At 37.6% G+C, this 17,163-nt stretch overlaps 1 protein-coding gene across 1 annotated transcript in view; it reads left to right on the forward strand.

Annotated features, from left to right (window-relative positions):
* The window catches only part of ARHGAP26 (Rho GTPase activating protein 26), a 174,101-nt gene that overhangs the window by 84,508 nt on the left and 72,430 nt on the right, over nucleotides 1-17,163 (forward strand). Inside the window, exons 14-16 of the mRNA XM_029287106.1 lie at nucleotides 2,560-2,644; nucleotides 5,888-5,946; nucleotides 8,929-9,034. Coding sequence (XP_029142939.1) covers nucleotides 2,560-2,644; nucleotides 5,888-5,946; nucleotides 8,929-9,034 — 250 coding nt within the window. The remainder of the gene's footprint in view (nucleotides 1-2,559; nucleotides 2,645-5,887; nucleotides 5,947-8,928; nucleotides 9,035-17,163) is intronic.

Genomic DNA, 17,163 nt, shown 5'->3' on the forward strand with positions numbered 1-17,163 from the left:
AGGGTGATCCCTGATCTCCCTTCCTTCCGCCGCGCCCTCAAGACGTGGTTGTTCCAGCAAGCGGGACTGGCCTAGGGGATTTTATAGGGGTTTTAATTACTTTTAATTGGACACTTTCAAATATTTCGTTTTAATTAAATTTTAATTAGGTGTAATATGTATTTATGTTAGCTTTTTATCATCTGTCAGCCGCCCTGAGCCGAAAGGAGAAGGGCGGGATATAAATGCAATTAATAATAATAATAATAATAATAATAATAATAATAATAATAATAATAATAACGGCTGCAGGACTTGGGTTTGGCTAGTCTAAAGAAAAGAAGAAACGGGTGACATGATAGCAGTATTCCAGTATTTGAGGGGCTGCCACCAAGAAGAGGGCATCAAACTATTCTCCAAAGCACCAGAGGGCAGGACAAGAAGCAATGGTTGGAAACTGATAAAAGAGAGAAGCAACTTGGAATTAAGGAGAAACTTCCTTACAGTGAGGACAATTAACCAGTGGAATAGCTTGCCCCCAGAAATAGTGGGCGCTCCATCACTGGAGATTTTTAAAAAGAAGTTAGACAGTCACTTGTCTGAGGTGGTATAGGTTCTCCTGCTTGAGCAGGGGGCTGGACTAGAAGACCTCCAAGGTCCCTTCCAGCTCTCTTCTCTTCTCTTCTCTTCTCTTCTCTTCTCTTCTCTTCTCTTCTCTTCCTATTCCTATTCCTATTTCTATTTCTATTTCTATTTCTCTATTCCCAGGGCTTTTTTTGTCATAGAACGCCCAGAACGGAGTTCCGGCACCTTTTTTGGATGGAACCTTGTAGGGTAGGCAAGGCGGGTTATATGACGTGTGTGAGTTCCGGCACCCTTTTTTTTTCCTACAAAAAAAGCACTGTCTATTCCTATTCCTATTCCTATTCCTATTCCTACTCTACTCTACTCTACTCTACTCTACGCTACGCTACGCTACGCTACGCTACGCTACGCTACTCTACTCTACTCTACTGACTACTGTATTTTCTTTCTCATGGGCAGTTTGGGGGATTGCCATGGGCTTTGGGATAGGTAGTCTTCTCAGCAGGTAGTCTAAATCAGTGGCCCCCAATCTTTTGGGCACCAGGGACTGGTTCCCTGGAGAGAGGTTTTTCCAAGGAGCATAGGGGGCGTGGTTTCACATGCTGCCTGCATCCCACAGATGGGGCTTCACTTGTTTGTGCCGCCTGGTTTCTGACATGCTGCGGACCGGTGCCTGTCCACGGATCAGGGATTGGGGACCCCTGGTCTATGTTGAGGCAGAGAATGGGTAGGAAGGTTGGTAGTAATAAGAAAGAGCAGACAGTTGTATGATTTTCTGTGGTGCTTCAAACGTTGCTGCTTATACTTGTTTTCTGTTCCTCCTTCTCTTTCTCCCTCACACCTTTGGTTTACATCTGGGATCACTGGGAAAGAGGCTGGTAGTGCATTCAGTAATTGTCAGATTTTTTACTCTTATAAGGGCCTTATGGGAAACTCAGAAATTCCTGTTGGCAATGGATGAAGATTTGATAATTCACCCTGGTACCTCCTGTTACCAATTCCATGATCATGTCCTTCCAAAACTACTAAAAAGGAAATTGGATAGCATTATTTGTGACATGTGAATATGGGATTATTTTAGGTCAGAATTACTATAATGAAGAATATTGCCAATTTCATCTTGATTTGTTTAAAGTCTCTTTTTCTCCTTCAGTTATAGTTTGGGGTTTGATTGATGGATTCCAGCTGTGGTTTAGCTGTTCCTGTGTGTGGTATTCTGGGCTTGTTTTGCCATGCTATTATGATACTGTATGCAGGTTGGAAGTATTGAACTGCTTTTCTCATCCTTGTTTTGCCTGCATTTTTCCTCCAGTTTACTTGCTAAGATTCTCCATACTCTTTATGCCAAACAGAAACAAAGGTCCTCAGTTAAGGGACTTATTGGGATCAATTCTGATGTTTTGGAAGAAACTGCAGATTCCTTCCTTCTTTCTTGGCCTTTTATACATGTCCAGACAGATAACAAACCATAGTTTCAAAATACATCTCTCAACCAAAGGACCACATCTCAAACCATGCTATTCTTTTATTTCTACATAGCTGCATCCATATATGCAGCACCAACTTCTTATAAAACTCAACAGGAGCAACGCACAGTGAAGAAAATCATATTATCTGGTAGCTACCAGATCTGGGCTACCAAAATCTAAATGACCATTTGATGACATCATAAATAAAATGTTATATGTGTATGTATCTAGAATTCTGTAGCCCAATCTGGTAGTTATAGTTTAATGTTTGTGTGTGTGTGTGTGTGTGTGTGTGTGTGTGTGTGTGTATGTAGATATAGATGTGTATATGTATGTATGTGTATACACACACAAACACACACACACACATACATACAAAATATATATCTCAATCAATCAATCTCTGGTCCAAATCATGTGGATTTTTGCACCCCAAATATGGTAGACCTCAATAAACATGTAGTGAATATTCTGGAATAAGATTTTCCCCCTTTCTTTATGGTCTCATTCTTGCCGCTCTTCTTAGATCCTAAAACTGCTGAGACAGAAGATGACGTCTGTGCAGAATGGGAAGTTAAAACAATCACCAGTGCATTGAAAACATATTTAAGGTAAGTGAGGAAGCTCTTTTATGTGTTTACAAGAACTCTCTGCTTTTCCGTGTTATTCTTCATGAAGGATGCTTGAACTCTGTTTAGAGTCTCATTTCCTAGCTGTTTCTTTTTATGCTCTTGTTTGAATCTGAAAGAATTCCGTTTGTTACCCACTGTTAGTATTCTGTAATGTAAAATCTAATGGCTAATCATTCCTATCAAAAAATATTTGTAAGCACAATTTTCTAAAACTTCACTGCAGTACATCTCAGAATTACTGCCAAGATTTTAGTGTTAACTATCTCCAGCAGTATTCTGATTTTCAAGCAGCCATTCTGTAAGGTGTTATGATGTTTCAGGCTTAGAAAGCAACTCTTCTCCACCTCCTGAAACTATCTTACTTTATGAGTTTTACAAGAGATAGAGGCTTGGTTTGAGTTCAAGTCATAGTTTATTTATGGTTGCATTTTAAAATACACAAAGAATATTGCTGAAAAAACTGGTTATTTGTAGGGATAGATGGTAAAGCTAAAGATAAGTCCAGCATGGTTTCTAGTAGCTTCATTGATATGTATGTGTAGATTTCTTAGTAGCAATGTAGAAGTAGCCCAAGGATGTTTATACTTCTGGCCATTCTCTGGAGTTTTTCCATCATTTACTAATCAGGTCTAATCATTCTTAGTTTCCAAGTCCAGAGAAGGAGCCTAAGAAGCAGTACTCTAGGAAAATCAGGAAACTATGGGTGAGAGGGACATTGTGCCAAAAGCATGCTACTTCCTTTGACACTTTCTGAGAACAATGTAATTTATTACTATTAATCATGCTGCAATAAAGATAATACAAAGATTTATTTGGCAGCTGGTCATAAGCCTCAAGTGTAAGGAAGAATAACCAATAATCTCTTCAGCTCCTATCTAGCTTTCTTTTCTACTCTCTCCACATTTTGACAGGCTTTTTTTTTTTAGAGCTGGAATAAATCATTTAGAGTTGTAAAGAGAAGATCCTAATCTTAACAGAGCCTTTTGTTGTTAGCAAACAACAAACTAGAGGCATTACTTATCTTTGGTGACAAGGATAGTTAATAAAAGTTGAAGATTTTCAACCTTATCATATTCCCAGAAAATGGGTATAGTGAACTTCTTGTAATTCCGAAATGAATTTCCCAGTGTATTGAGTGGAGAGAAGCTTAGCTTATGCCAAATCACTTTATGGGGAACCTGGGTGGTTTACAGAAATAAAACCCCAAATACAAACCGAATATACACCTACACTCTTGGCAACAATATTCAAACAAACTACTTCACAGGACCAATATCAATCCAAGATTCTCAGGCCCATTAGCAAAAGCATGTCAAGAACGAGTTTTTGAAAACATTTTGGACAATAATTGAAGCTGGTTAGTAATGTGAATCTATCTTGGTCAATCCTCCCCTTTTGCTGTTCCTCTTTTACTTTCACTGTATTTAAAGAACAAGCCCAGATACCTATTATTGCTCATCCTTCTCCTAATATCAGTAATGAGGAGAAATAAGAGCACTTCTACATCCTACAGTGGTGAGGAAAGTCATGAACATATGAATTTGTGGTAATCCTGTAATATAATCTACAATGTGACCCCAGTTTAAATTAAGTCTCATTAAAAGTTTGATTTATATTTGAAAAACAATACATCAGACTTTGGGTTAAACTCAGCCGTTCCAAAATATGAAACCTCTGCTACCCTCTTTTGTAGGTTAACTTGCATTTATGGTTGTTTGCTATATAACTGACATTCATATAAGCTTCACCTCATGGGCCAATACATTGGCATCCTTCTATGGAATTTGCTGACACGGCCCAGAATCCTCTGGTCCCTTTGTTCTGGGGATCCAAAACAGCACCGCACCACACTTTAATGTTGACTTGGCAATTTTGTTGTAGTTGTTGGAATGCTGTGTTTCATTTTCTACCAATATTTTTTTTTCAGTTATGCCAGGAAGTTTCATTTCTTTCTCAAAGCACAATAGTCTGCTGGATTATCTTGGGCAATCTTGAGGCATACAGTAATGTTCTTTCTGGAGACCAGTGGTTTCCTCCTTAGTATTGTAAATGTTAGTTTACTGGTTGATAAAGATTTGGGGGATGGTTTGGTTATCAGTCAGCTTAAGGTTATCCATTATCTGCAAATAAATCTTCCTCCTTGCCACTCCACAGGAAGTCATGAAGAAGAAATGGAACAAGTCTCTACCCTAAGATATTTCAAGAGATAAATTAGTTCTGTGGATAATAATTTAGCTGATGAAATTCCTGTAACCTAACCTCAACTAATTTTTTTTTTAAAAAAAGACTTGTGTATTTTTTAAAATAAAGGAAGGCTCCTCTATTGTCACATCATTGATCTGAATTTATGATTCCGCTTGTAACACAACTAATTATCATAGAACTTTACAATTTTTTTTCAACAACAACAATGACTGCTGACTCAGTGTGCTCAGTAAAGACATGTCATTGTATACTGTTTCTTTGTAATCTCTATTAAGAGGGCTTAAATAAAACTATAATCATATTGTAGATTGCAGTTCTCAAGGATTATGTGTGTAGATATGAATTCACAAACTTACAAACTTTCTGTTACCACAGTATATATGAAATTTATACTGCATCTCTCTCTCTCTGTGTGTGTGTATACACACACACACATTCTTTCTTTAAACATTTGTATTCTTGGTGTAGACTTCTATAAAAGTGCACTAAAATACTGCTTTGTTTCATTTAATGACTTTTTCTTCAGAGAAAACACACTGGTAGCACAAGAATGCTTAGTCCTTCTATTAAAATCTTACTTATTATATCTGCTGACCTCTGGCCTTTGATGCTGGTCTGTTCCATAGTTTGATTATCCTGCTACAAAAAGCAATGTTTTCTAATGTAAAAGAATCAATATTATACTACTTTTGAAAGTAATCAACATCTTTATTTTAAGATAACAGTAGTTTATGCAGTTATGCAGCTGCCATCATAGGTATATAGAACTATTAGCCACTCAGTACCATTGAAAATCAGATGGCATACACGTTTAATAATTCAACAATAAATATGACTGCATTTTTGAATGAAAGGAATCTTTTTCTTTCTATCCCATTCCTGCAGTATTAATTATGCCTTTCCTGTGTTAAAGAATGGATACAGTATGTGACCTATAGAAGGCTTTCAATTACAAATAGTATTTTTTGCCAAGTATTTTATTGTTCTTATCTGTCTATCCTTTAATCTGTATTCCAGAATGCTCCCTGGGCCACTCATGATGTATCAGTTTCAAAGAAGCTTCATCAAAGCAGCAAGTAAGCAATCTGTGACAATCCCTTTGAGGAAGCTATGTAAAAAAAATATGACCGAATGCAACAGAACAGATATTAGGAAATTCTGTGGATAGCATGTATAAGAGTGTGTTAACTAGAGCTTGATCACATTAAATGTGATGAGATAGCATAGAAACATTGCTTATCAGAAACATAGAAAGGGCTATTTTTAATAACTTGAAATTTTATAGTATTCAATAATTGCAGTTATTCATGGGGAAAATGACACCTTTAATTGTAATATGAAATCTGACAAGAAATCACTCAGGTATAATCCAGGTGATGCTATTTCATTACTTATGTTTTATACTAAATTTAAAATTGAACATTAGAAAATCAGGCTGTATTAATTATTTTGAGGACATGGGAAATGACTTTTCCCTTTGCCTTCTTTTAAAAAAACAAGCTGTTTTCTGCCACATACCCAATTTTCTTTTTTAAAAAATCCACAAGTGAAGCTTTGTATTGACATAAGTATGGGGGCTGGAAGGATAGTATAAATTAGGTCACATATTAATATATTCATTGCACAATATATATTTTTGTTGCTACTATTGCCATGGCTACTGTCTCTGTTGTATGAAGTTATCCTGTTTTGTTCTTTCAACCATGAGATAGTTACTGGCTCTTGGCTACTCCGTGAGTTAATCAGGACTTGAAATAAATCTCCCGAGTTCAAATAATGAGCTTCCTGCCATGTTATCCTGCCCTCTGCGGTATGGATATTTGGAGATTGCATCTGTGTCTTCTAAACTCCTGGAACCCCCTTCCGTCAAAACTCCACATAGTTAGAACAGATTGTAGGAGTTCACCCTCGCAAAAAACATTAATTAGTCCTCAGTGACAAAAGCTATGCAGCATCGAAGCATTGGGGCATCAGTAAATAATAGCCCATGAAGATTCTTGAATGAGAAACCTAGATATAATAAAAACTCAGAAATATCTGGAAACTCAGCTTTTAGTTTTGCAAAAATCTTCCATTTTTAATAGCTTACCTGTTGGAAGATGGTGATTCTCTTCAGAAGCAAAGGCCACAAATATGGCAACAGAAATTAAAAGTAAATTGCTCTATTGGATTGGATTACAACAAATTATTTTATGATGAGAATAAGTTAGTCACCATAATAAACTTGTGAATATTCAAAGTGCTTCCCAGTACATTGTTCTGATCTATTCAAATACTCTGGAGGTTAAGTCAGTACTATTATTTTCATATTCCATATGATAAGTGACTGATAGGGAGTGGCTTGTCTAAGTGATTTCATAGTAGATATGAGATTTGAACTGAAAATTCATATTCAATCTTTTTATCACTTTACAACACCAGCTTAATGGAAGGACAGAAACACATAAAAATCATTTAACTTTTATCTCTTGTATTCTGCAAAAAATAGCTAGTGCTTGACTGAGAGAGGTGGCATTATGTACAAACAATGGAAAGGATTATTATTGATAAGTTGATGCTTTTCCAGACTCCTGCTAATGCTAATGCTTGGAGATGGAATAACCCTGGATTGATTATGCAGAGGTGTAGAAAGGAGGTACCTGTGTATAAAAGAAAGAAAAACTGCACACAGACACCTGTCCAGATGAGAATGTTCTAATGACCCCCTCCCCAATTTTTCAGGTTATCATAGAAGTAATTTATTATTTATTATTTATTTTAATAATGTTTTTGTAGAGGTTATGAATGTAAGACAATAGGAAGGCTGCCTATAAATCAGGCCAGCTCTACACACCTCAAGATGAATAGCCCTGCACTTTGACAACTCATAAGCAGGATATAATTGTCCTATATCAGTTTTGTTCCCTTGGAGCTGGTTCTTTTAGAGGCAAGGGGCTTTTATTTTGAAACTACTATTATTGTTGACAGTTGACCATTTCCCTCTTTCTGAATATCTCTAATTTTCTAAATGCAAGTGAGGGAATTAAGATTGTATATGCTCCAGAACTAGAAGGACTTGGAAGAAAAAGTCTGGGATTTTATCTTTTTTCCTTTTGCCATGGGAATACATAGAGAAACAATAGATAAAACATGAGAGGGTTGTTGCATTGAATGAAACTGGTGAATGCTATAGAAAAACATGTTCCTTTGCTGTAATTGCAAATGTAATTCCATTTGTTTTAAGCATGCAAATAAAAACATGTTATACCTTAAAAGTGATTTGGTTGCTTTAGGTTAGTCAGGTTTTGGCTACAACAGTTGTCACATCTTTTTCCACTGGAACTGGAATTGGGATAACAAGTCCCATTATTTCTATTGGGATAATCCACCCCCTGTTGAGATTAAAAAAAAAGTGATTTTAATTGCTATTACTATCTTCCAGTAATCCCAGTAGTTCACGATGAGTAAAATGAGTCGGCTATTTTTCTATAACATATGAGTAGTAGCATTTGTAAAATTCCAATCCTTTGGGATTGATGATTCAGACACTTTTATATCATAAAAGTGATATAAAAGCGCCTGAAGGCAGGACAAGAAGCAATGGATGGAAACTAATCAAGGAGAGAAGCAACCTAGAATTAAGGAGAAATGTCCTGACAGTTAGAACAATTAATCAATGGAACAACTTGCCTCCAGAAGTTGTGAATGCTCCAACACTGCAAGTTTTTAAGAAGAGATTAGATAACCATTTGTATTATAGGGCTTACTGAGCAGGGGGTTGGACTAGAAGACCTCCAAGTTCCCTTCCAACTCTGTTATTCTGTATATCATCAGTCTCCGTCTTCAATATGTAGTGCTTTCCTAAGATAACATTTGAGGCTCTTAGAATTTTAAAGTTATTTTTTAATGGATTTGTAGAATCTAACAATCTTGATATGAGTGGTTTTTGTGGATGGGGGCACATATACATACTATATTAGTATAGTTAAACAAACTTGTAGATTTCAGCTTGCTTTGTGTCGTTGGTAGCCAAATCATAAAATCAAACTCCACTAAAAGAATATTTTGTCTTGCTGCAGAACTGGAGAATCAAGAATCCAGAATTTCAGAGATCCATAGCTTAGTGCACAGACTTCCAGAGAAAAATAGACAGATGCTCTATTTACTCATGAATCACTTGGCAAAGTAAGTATCCTGTTTTTCATAAACCTTTGGCTTTGCTACTGGTTTCAAATGGAAAAGAAGTAACTTAAACGTATAGATAATGTTCCCAAATCTCCAGCTCTGTTGTCTTGGCAGAGGAGTAGGTTTCCCACTCATTCCCTGGCATGATCAAGAAGTGACTCAATTGGTTTAGTATTGATGATCCATCCCAACACAAGCTCTTGACTTTACTTATCTTTACCATTGTACTAATCCTGTAAGGGAGGGTAAAGGAAAGGAAAGAAAAGGAAAGGAAACATTGTCACCTGTACAGGCAGTCCATGTTTTACCACCAGTTGTTTAACAAACATGCCAAATTATGTCAGAAAGGGTGCTTTATGGCTTGTAAAGTACTTCTGCCCATTGTAAAATGTTGCACCACCACCCTCTCCCATAGTCACATGACGATATTTCAGCTGTTTGTTAACCTTTTGCACTTACGACTAGTTGCTAAGCACCCTGCAATCAGATGGTTGTCATCTGCAATCCTCTCTGCTGATTTCCCCAGAAAGTCAATGGGGAAGCTGACAGGGAAGATTGCAAGCAGCTGCTGCCTGCCGAGAGAGCTAGATCTGCCTGGCAAGTGGAGGTCAGTCCCTCGGCTGGGCTGCAGAAGTGGGGCTCGCATCCCAAAGATTCAAATACCGTTTCTGCAGCCTGACTGAGGTATTCCCTTCTGCACATAAAAAATAATAATTCTAGCCTTCAGAATGATGGTGTTTGTTAGCTTTCCAGCCCAAGGAAGGCTGAAAAGCTATCAAACACCATCATTCTCATAATCATTTGGAAGGGCCTTTCTCCAGATTTCACACTTTGGAGAAGAAGTGTCCCAAAAATCACAAGAATGGATGCTTGCAGCATGACATGAGGTAGAAAGGCCATGCCTCTCATTGGCCAGGTGTGCAGAAAATGGTAAGTGGACTCGGAAATGGTGGAGTGGTATGAGGGCTCCTGTCCTGGTGTTCTGCTTAATGATCATGTGGTTGTTTAATTACCACAATGGGGAGACCTGGGATTGCAGTTATTGAGCAAGTGGTCACATGGGCATATCACTTAACAACCATTTCGATGAATGAACACAATTCCGTCCCAATTGTGGTACTATGACAAGGTCTATTTGTTGTATCCACTTTAGCCTAAGTACACACAGAAGAGCTTTGTTATCCTGTGTATTTAGGTATATTATTTCAATTAGTATGTCAATTAACTTGAGGGAATATTATCAAGTCCATATAATGATTTGTAAAAAAGGTAGGGAAGAAAGAAGGTTTTTTTTTCCTCCCCCAAATATAATTTGTCATAATTCTTGTGTAGCTTAGAATTTTCCCTCAAATGTAATCATTCCTTTGTTTCTGGTTTGGTACATGAGGCATGTCATTTTTACAGTTGCCCTAGTTTCTGTGGGTTTTGGTTTATTTCAAAGCTAAACTAAGGCAGTGGTTGAATCAGCATAGCGTCAGTGATCCGAAATGTTTGTGTAACCAAGCTGCTTGCCTAGTGTTGATTGTGTTTAACAGAAATCCCTTGTGGTTGCCATTTGAAGGCCAAGCATTTTAAGGCTCAAGATCCTGTGGCCGGGCTTCCATTTGTGAATTGTTCAAGCTGCCATAATTTTCTTAAGCCATTTTATTTTTGCCCAAAGAAACTGAGGAGGAGATTCTCTTTTGGGCCCTAAATTAAAGCTAAACTGTTTATGTAACAATCCTAAGAATTTCTTCAGTAGGATGTCACATCCTTAAATTTTGCTAAAGTAACCAAACCATTCTAAATTTTCTCTTCCTGTTGCTTTCTTGTTCATAGATGTCTGCCTAATTTGAATAGCTGCTTTTTTAGTCCCCGTACTTTATTTTTCTCCACATTCTGCCATTGCGCTAACTTTTATTTTTGTATATTTTTCTTTTCTAAGAAAAAGCAATGGCTCTGGATTATTTGATGGGTATCAACTGTCTTTACAACATCTTAACTATACATCTAATGCTGATTTTAATTTCTGTTAGCATTACCTACGTTCCTCTCCCAGCCATCTTTGATTCCCTTCTATGATTTATGTCCATGAAATAGTATGTAAGGAGCATATTTCCCAACTTAGTTAAAAGTTAGCAGGCTCTTTTTGAGATTTTTTTTTATCAATAAACTATATCTAATGAGTTTGTAAAGCAATATGGAACATTGCAAAGATTTTCATAGATTGTTCCTCCTCAATTTAATTTTCTTTTAGTTGCTGTCCATTTCTCTGATACCTGTCATCTCTCTTGCAAATGATCAGTATTCACTGGAGTGAATACTTCATTTTCATTTTATGTTTCTATTGCTCTGAGAGAATAATTCATTTCACTTACAGGTTCCCATTCTATGTATTTAAATACTATGTGACATAGTATTTTTAATCTACCATCCCATGAAAGACTATAAAGCAAAAGATATTGCAGTACCCGTATATCACACAGAGCTTATAGCAAACTCCTTAACTATTAATTTAAAGCTAAAGTTCCTGATTTTAGTTTGGTTCAATTAAATTTTGAGAGAAATTAATAAATCCCTCAGTTTCTCTAATTTTCTCTAGTTCTCTCAGCAGAAAATACATGTTGTGTTATTAGAATTTTACATATGGTTTTAAAACATTTTTATAATCTCTTAATTTATCATGCTATATTATTGTTAAGTAATTTTGTACTATTGCTCTCATTATTGATCAAACGAATCATGAATAAAATACAGTATATGCCAGTCTAAAGGAATTATTGTATGAATCAATCCACATGCTAATTAAAATTCAAAGCTTCTTTTTTATACATCAGATTTCCAGCCAAGGAAGATAAATGTTGGAATATTCATGAGCAGGAAAAGTCATGTGGTAACTCAGTCAGCCAATGTGAAGAAAGTGCTACTGAGTCTGTGCAAAAGGTTTTGAGTTAGGAGCTGGATTTTGTTTGTTTCAGTTTCAGTCTCAGGTCTCTGCATCTCTGCTGTAAGAAGTCTTCATTTGTGCTATGTTGCTGTAAAGAAGAATGTATGGTATTGTAAATATTTTGATATGAATATAAAGAGTTTATTTGAATCAGCTAAATGCAGTCAACTGTGAGAGCTTCTGATTTATTTTTTCACCAATAGAGAAATTAAAATTCTCTAACAATAAATATGTTAGAAGAATAGGGATAGGGAGGCATGTTAAAAAATCTGCATGAGTTTCATAAACTGAAGAATAACTTTTGTTGAACAACAGATGCATATCTAATGAATCCAAAGCCTATTTGGATTTGATTTTGTCGTAACTGAAGCTTCTCAGTGCTTTTCAAGGGCAGTCCCACATAGAGCATATTACGATAGTCAAGGTGGGAGGTGACTAGGGCATGGGTAACTGTGAGATTCCTGGCCCAGGAAAGGCGTATCTGATGCACAATTTGTGGTTGCTCAAAGGTCCTCCTGGCCATGACTGCTCCTGCTCCTCGAGCAAGAATCATGAGTCCAGGAGAATTCCCAGATTACACAATGGGTCTGTCTGGGACAGTGCAATCAACAAAGATGATTAGGGGACTGGAGGCTAAAACATATAAGGAACGGCTGCTGGAATTGGGTATGTCTAGTTTAATGAAGAGAAGGACGAGGGGGGACATGATAGCAGTGTTCCAATATCTCAGGGGCTGCCACAAAGAAGAGGGAGTCAAGCTATTTTCCAAAGCGCCTGAAGGCAGGACAAGAAGCAACGGGTGGAAACTAATCAAGGAGAGAAGCACCCTAGAACTAAGGAGAAACTTCCTGACAGAACAATTAACCAGTAGAACAACCTGCCTCCAGAAGTGGTGAATGCTCCAACACTGGAAGTTTTTAAGAAGAGACTGGACAGCCAATTGTCCGAAATGGTATAGGGTTTCCTGCCTGAGCAGGGGGTTGGACTAGATGACCTCCAAGTCCCTTCCATCATCATCATCATCATCATCATCATTTTCATCCAAGACCAGACATGGTAGTTCTCCATGGATTGAAGAACCCCAAACCGAGAGCCATTCTGTTTTGCCACTGTTCAGTTTCAGCCCTTTGCTCCCCATCCAGGTCCTAAGAGCCTTCAGCAATACAAGAGGGAGGTCACAGCATCACTTAACACACCATGGTCTGAGACATTCCACTGGGAGTCATCAGCATATTAATCTCTCTTAACCTAACCTACATGGTTCTTATGGCAATACAATAAAAGGAAATCCCCAGGTAAGCTTCTGGGGGAAAAGAGAGAAATAAATTGAATAAATAAAAAAGTAATCAGAACAAGATCAATTCATTAGAACATGTAGACTTTGAGAGGTTAAACATTAGAAGCTCAGATTTAATATTTCCCATGTAAGGATTTCAGATCTGATGGGCTGTAGCTTCTAGTAGCTTTTGGTAGACTCTGGATCAGTTCCTACCTCCCTACTTCCAGTGAGTAAAGCCTAGTGAATTTGCTTCTCCCTAAAAACAAATCATGATAGCTCCACCTCTTCCCCTAAGATAAGAATTTAGTTGTGGGTGGGGGAAAGGCAGAGATGGATTCAGGCTTTTTTTGGCTCCAGGGTAGTACATCTTTCTAACTAGATCTCTCTTTGTGTAATATTAAACATACTTTCTTTTGAAGCCTCCCCTGTATATTTCTTTCACCCCTGGTGAGGGCAGTGGATGGTTTGTGATCATTCACATGAGCCATTGTTAAAGCCTTCATGCAATATTCAGTCTGATTTGACGTGAACAGAAGGGTATATATTAATCTTTAATTGGGATAAATAATTCTCTTCATCCTCTTCCTTCTTCCAAAAATACAATAGTTTACAACATTAAGCGGTACATGAGTCTATGTCAGCATATTCTTACATTCAGAATTGAATACATTCATTTAAATGGTATATAGAACTTGTAGTATTCTGTTTTCTTGAGTTCTTTTATGTATACTTTGGGAAGATTACCAACACACATACTGGGCATGGTCTACTGAAATATATATATATCTAAGAGTTTCTATAGAATATTTATTTATTTATTGGTTGGTTGGTTTCATATTCCATTTTCACAGCCATGCATGCCATAAGATTTGAGAGGAAATGCACAGCTTCTGCATAGACCCCAAGAGTGACATTGAATACTTCAAAGCTCCTTTCTTCTAGTTTTACTGGTATTAATGGGACAAAATATGTACTTGTACTATGGTCTTCATGCTCAAATCCTGAAATGTTGTATAAGTTACACATGAGGATTGTAGATATTTGCATAAAATATGCATGCCACCCGCTTTTGTTTGAAAAGTGCATCACTAAAATTTGGCGCATATGTTTCTAAATACTGATCCTGAAAAAGAAAAAAAATTGTCTTTGTGCAATGTGAATCCATAATTATCATTGTTAAACCGCCAAATCAAAGTAGAAAATATTGTATTCTTTGATATTCTTCTTGAAAGAAATCCATTGCTACCAATTCTACATTTCACTTTTCTTGCCCTTGGTGCAGACTGGACTCAACTGATCAAGTTATAGATAGTAAATTAATATCATGTGTCGAGGCCCAGGTAGTCAAGATAGAACTTACAAAGCTGGTCAGTATCAAGAGAATGGCTTTCTATTTTGTACGTATAGTGCAGTGGTGGCGAACCTATGGCACGCATGCCAGAGGTGGCACGCAGAGCTCTCTCTGTGGGCATGCGCGCTGTCGCCCCAGCCCCGCCTCTCCCCATGGCCCCCTCCTCACCAGCAGCCCCCCAGAGGAGAGTCACCCCCGGGCACGGCCTGCACAGAGCAGCGCAGCCAAGGACATGGCAGCTAGGCAGCAGGGACAAGACTCTGCCCTCGCGCCCCATCGCATGCAGATGATGCTGTGGGGTACAGGCGGAGGGCGTGGCCACCATGGTGCTACAGGGCCGCCATGGTGATCTGCTGTGGTGGGCCATGGAGGCGGTAGGTAGCCCTGCGGGTGGGCAGGGACGGGATGGGGCAGGCAGGAGGCAGGACAGTTTTTGGACACTTGGTGTCTAAAAGGTTCGCCATCACTGGTATAGTGTATGTCCGGTCTACAAAAATGAGGTCAACTTAAGGAGGTGGTCAGTGTAGGGAGGTAGTCAACTATGGACGTTTTACTGTATATTGAAACAGAACTCCTTTTAGAGAAGCTATTTCAGTGTTAGAGAGAAACGATAAAAGCATTTCTTCAAGCCAAACACATCATTACGACTGCTGCCATTGTGCAATGTAAAGGAAAAACTTTTATCTAATAACCAATTCTTCTGATGAATATTGTTCATCTATCGATGTGCTGGTATAAGCCATAAGGTTTAAAAAAAAGCTTTTCAGGAGCAGCTCTAATTGTTTATTTGAGACGATGATAAACTTGCTGGAACATAAAAATCCATCTGGGTTAACAATCCTGGTTTCACTAAACACCAGACAATCGAAATGGGATGTAAGCAGTTGTTGACATGCAACTATTTGTTTGGTGACCATTCAGAATTGCAGTAGCACTGAAAACAATGATCTACTGCTGGTACTCACACTTATGACCATCACAACATCCCCACGGTCATGTGGTTAAAATTTAGCCACTTGCCAATTGGTGTGTATTTACAATGGTTGCAGCGTCTGAGGGTCACATGATTGCCATTTGTGACCTTCCCAGATGGTTCCCGACACGCGAACTCAACGGGGAGAGCCAGATTCACTTAACACCCACATATTTACCCACATATTAACAATTGCAGATATTCACTTAATAACTGTGCCAAAACAGATTGTAGAATCAGATGTGATTCACTTAACAACCGCCTTGCTTAGGAATAGAACTCCTGGTCCTAGTTGTGATCATAAGTCAAGGAGTTATCTGTACGGTGCAAAAGTTTTTATCTGTGTCAAAAAAGGTTAGGGCATGCTGTATGCTAAGAATAAAGCATTGATTATCTTCTTTCCACCTTTAATTTGGGGTGGAAAACCTTTATTAATGATAGTGTGCTTGGTTTTTCTTTTGCTCAGTTATTATTATTTTTTATTTATTAATTAATTCAGTTATACTGAAGTAAGTATAGCAACTTTGTTCACAAGCCTGTCATTAATGCTATTTCAATAAAATTGGAAACACTTTCATTTTTCTTTAAGAAAACAATTTCAAAATACTCTAAGGAAACTTTTCACAGTTCTGAAATGTGTTGAGTCTTTTATACTTGCATGATTTCCTAACAAACTCAAAGTGAGAAATACTGTACATTGCTTCATGTTCCTCCAGGATATTGTAGAAAATCTAGCTTCTACCAAATGACTGTAATAATAGTGAAATTTTGTTGAGATTTATTCAGAACATAATGCAAATGAGCATTCTATTCCAAATTTTCCTTTGCTGTTAATAAAATGAAGATCACTATTCAAAAATAATTTATATCTAATGCTAGTACTCTCTCCCTCGCTCGAAATCCAGAGGTTATTTTAGGTGTAGGCTCAGGTTTTACAATCTTCTTACTAGATTTTAATTCTCTATTTTTTTGTCATATGATTTACCAGCCAGTTAGGGGTTTGTCATACCACTTACTTTTCTATATATCAATAACACTAATGTAATTTAAAAATGATCCACAGTTGTCTTCTCTTGTTTAAATGCAATAGATCACGGGGGTCAAACTCGTCTTATCACGTGACATTTCGTGATGTATCACGACTTTTTTTGCATTGCCGGAGCTGGGGTGGGTGCGGTCCCCGCATGATGCAACCAGCCCGCAGGCTGGCAGTTTGACACCCCTGCAATAGATTGAGATTTGGGAGCAAAGAACTTAATTTAATCAACACTTGGCCTTGAACAGGTACAAATCCTGGAGTAGCAAAATTTCCCTATTCCACATAAATGGTAAATGAAAAAACTCCCACATTTAGTTTGTGTGCATTGGTCTGGTCACTGATTGATTATGTGCCATCAAGTCAGTGTTGACTTTTAGCAACTATATAGATAGGTTTTCTTCATCACATTCTGTTCCAAATGTGGTCCTTCAGATCCTTCAGTAGTGCACTCATTGCCATTGTAACTGAGTCCATTCACCTTGTTGCTAGTTATTCTCTTCTTCTCTTTCTTTCCAGCTTTCCAAGCCTGAGGGTCTTCTCCAGAAAGCTGTGTCTTCACAT

The sequence above is a fragment of the Protobothrops mucrosquamatus genome, unplaced genomic scaffold, assembly GCF_001527695.2.
Source record: "Protobothrops mucrosquamatus isolate PMUCROS unplaced genomic scaffold, P.Mucros_1.0 scaffold_245, whole genome shotgun sequence".
Classification (NCBI taxonomy): Eukaryota; Metazoa; Chordata; class Lepidosauria; order Squamata; family Viperidae; genus Protobothrops; species Protobothrops mucrosquamatus.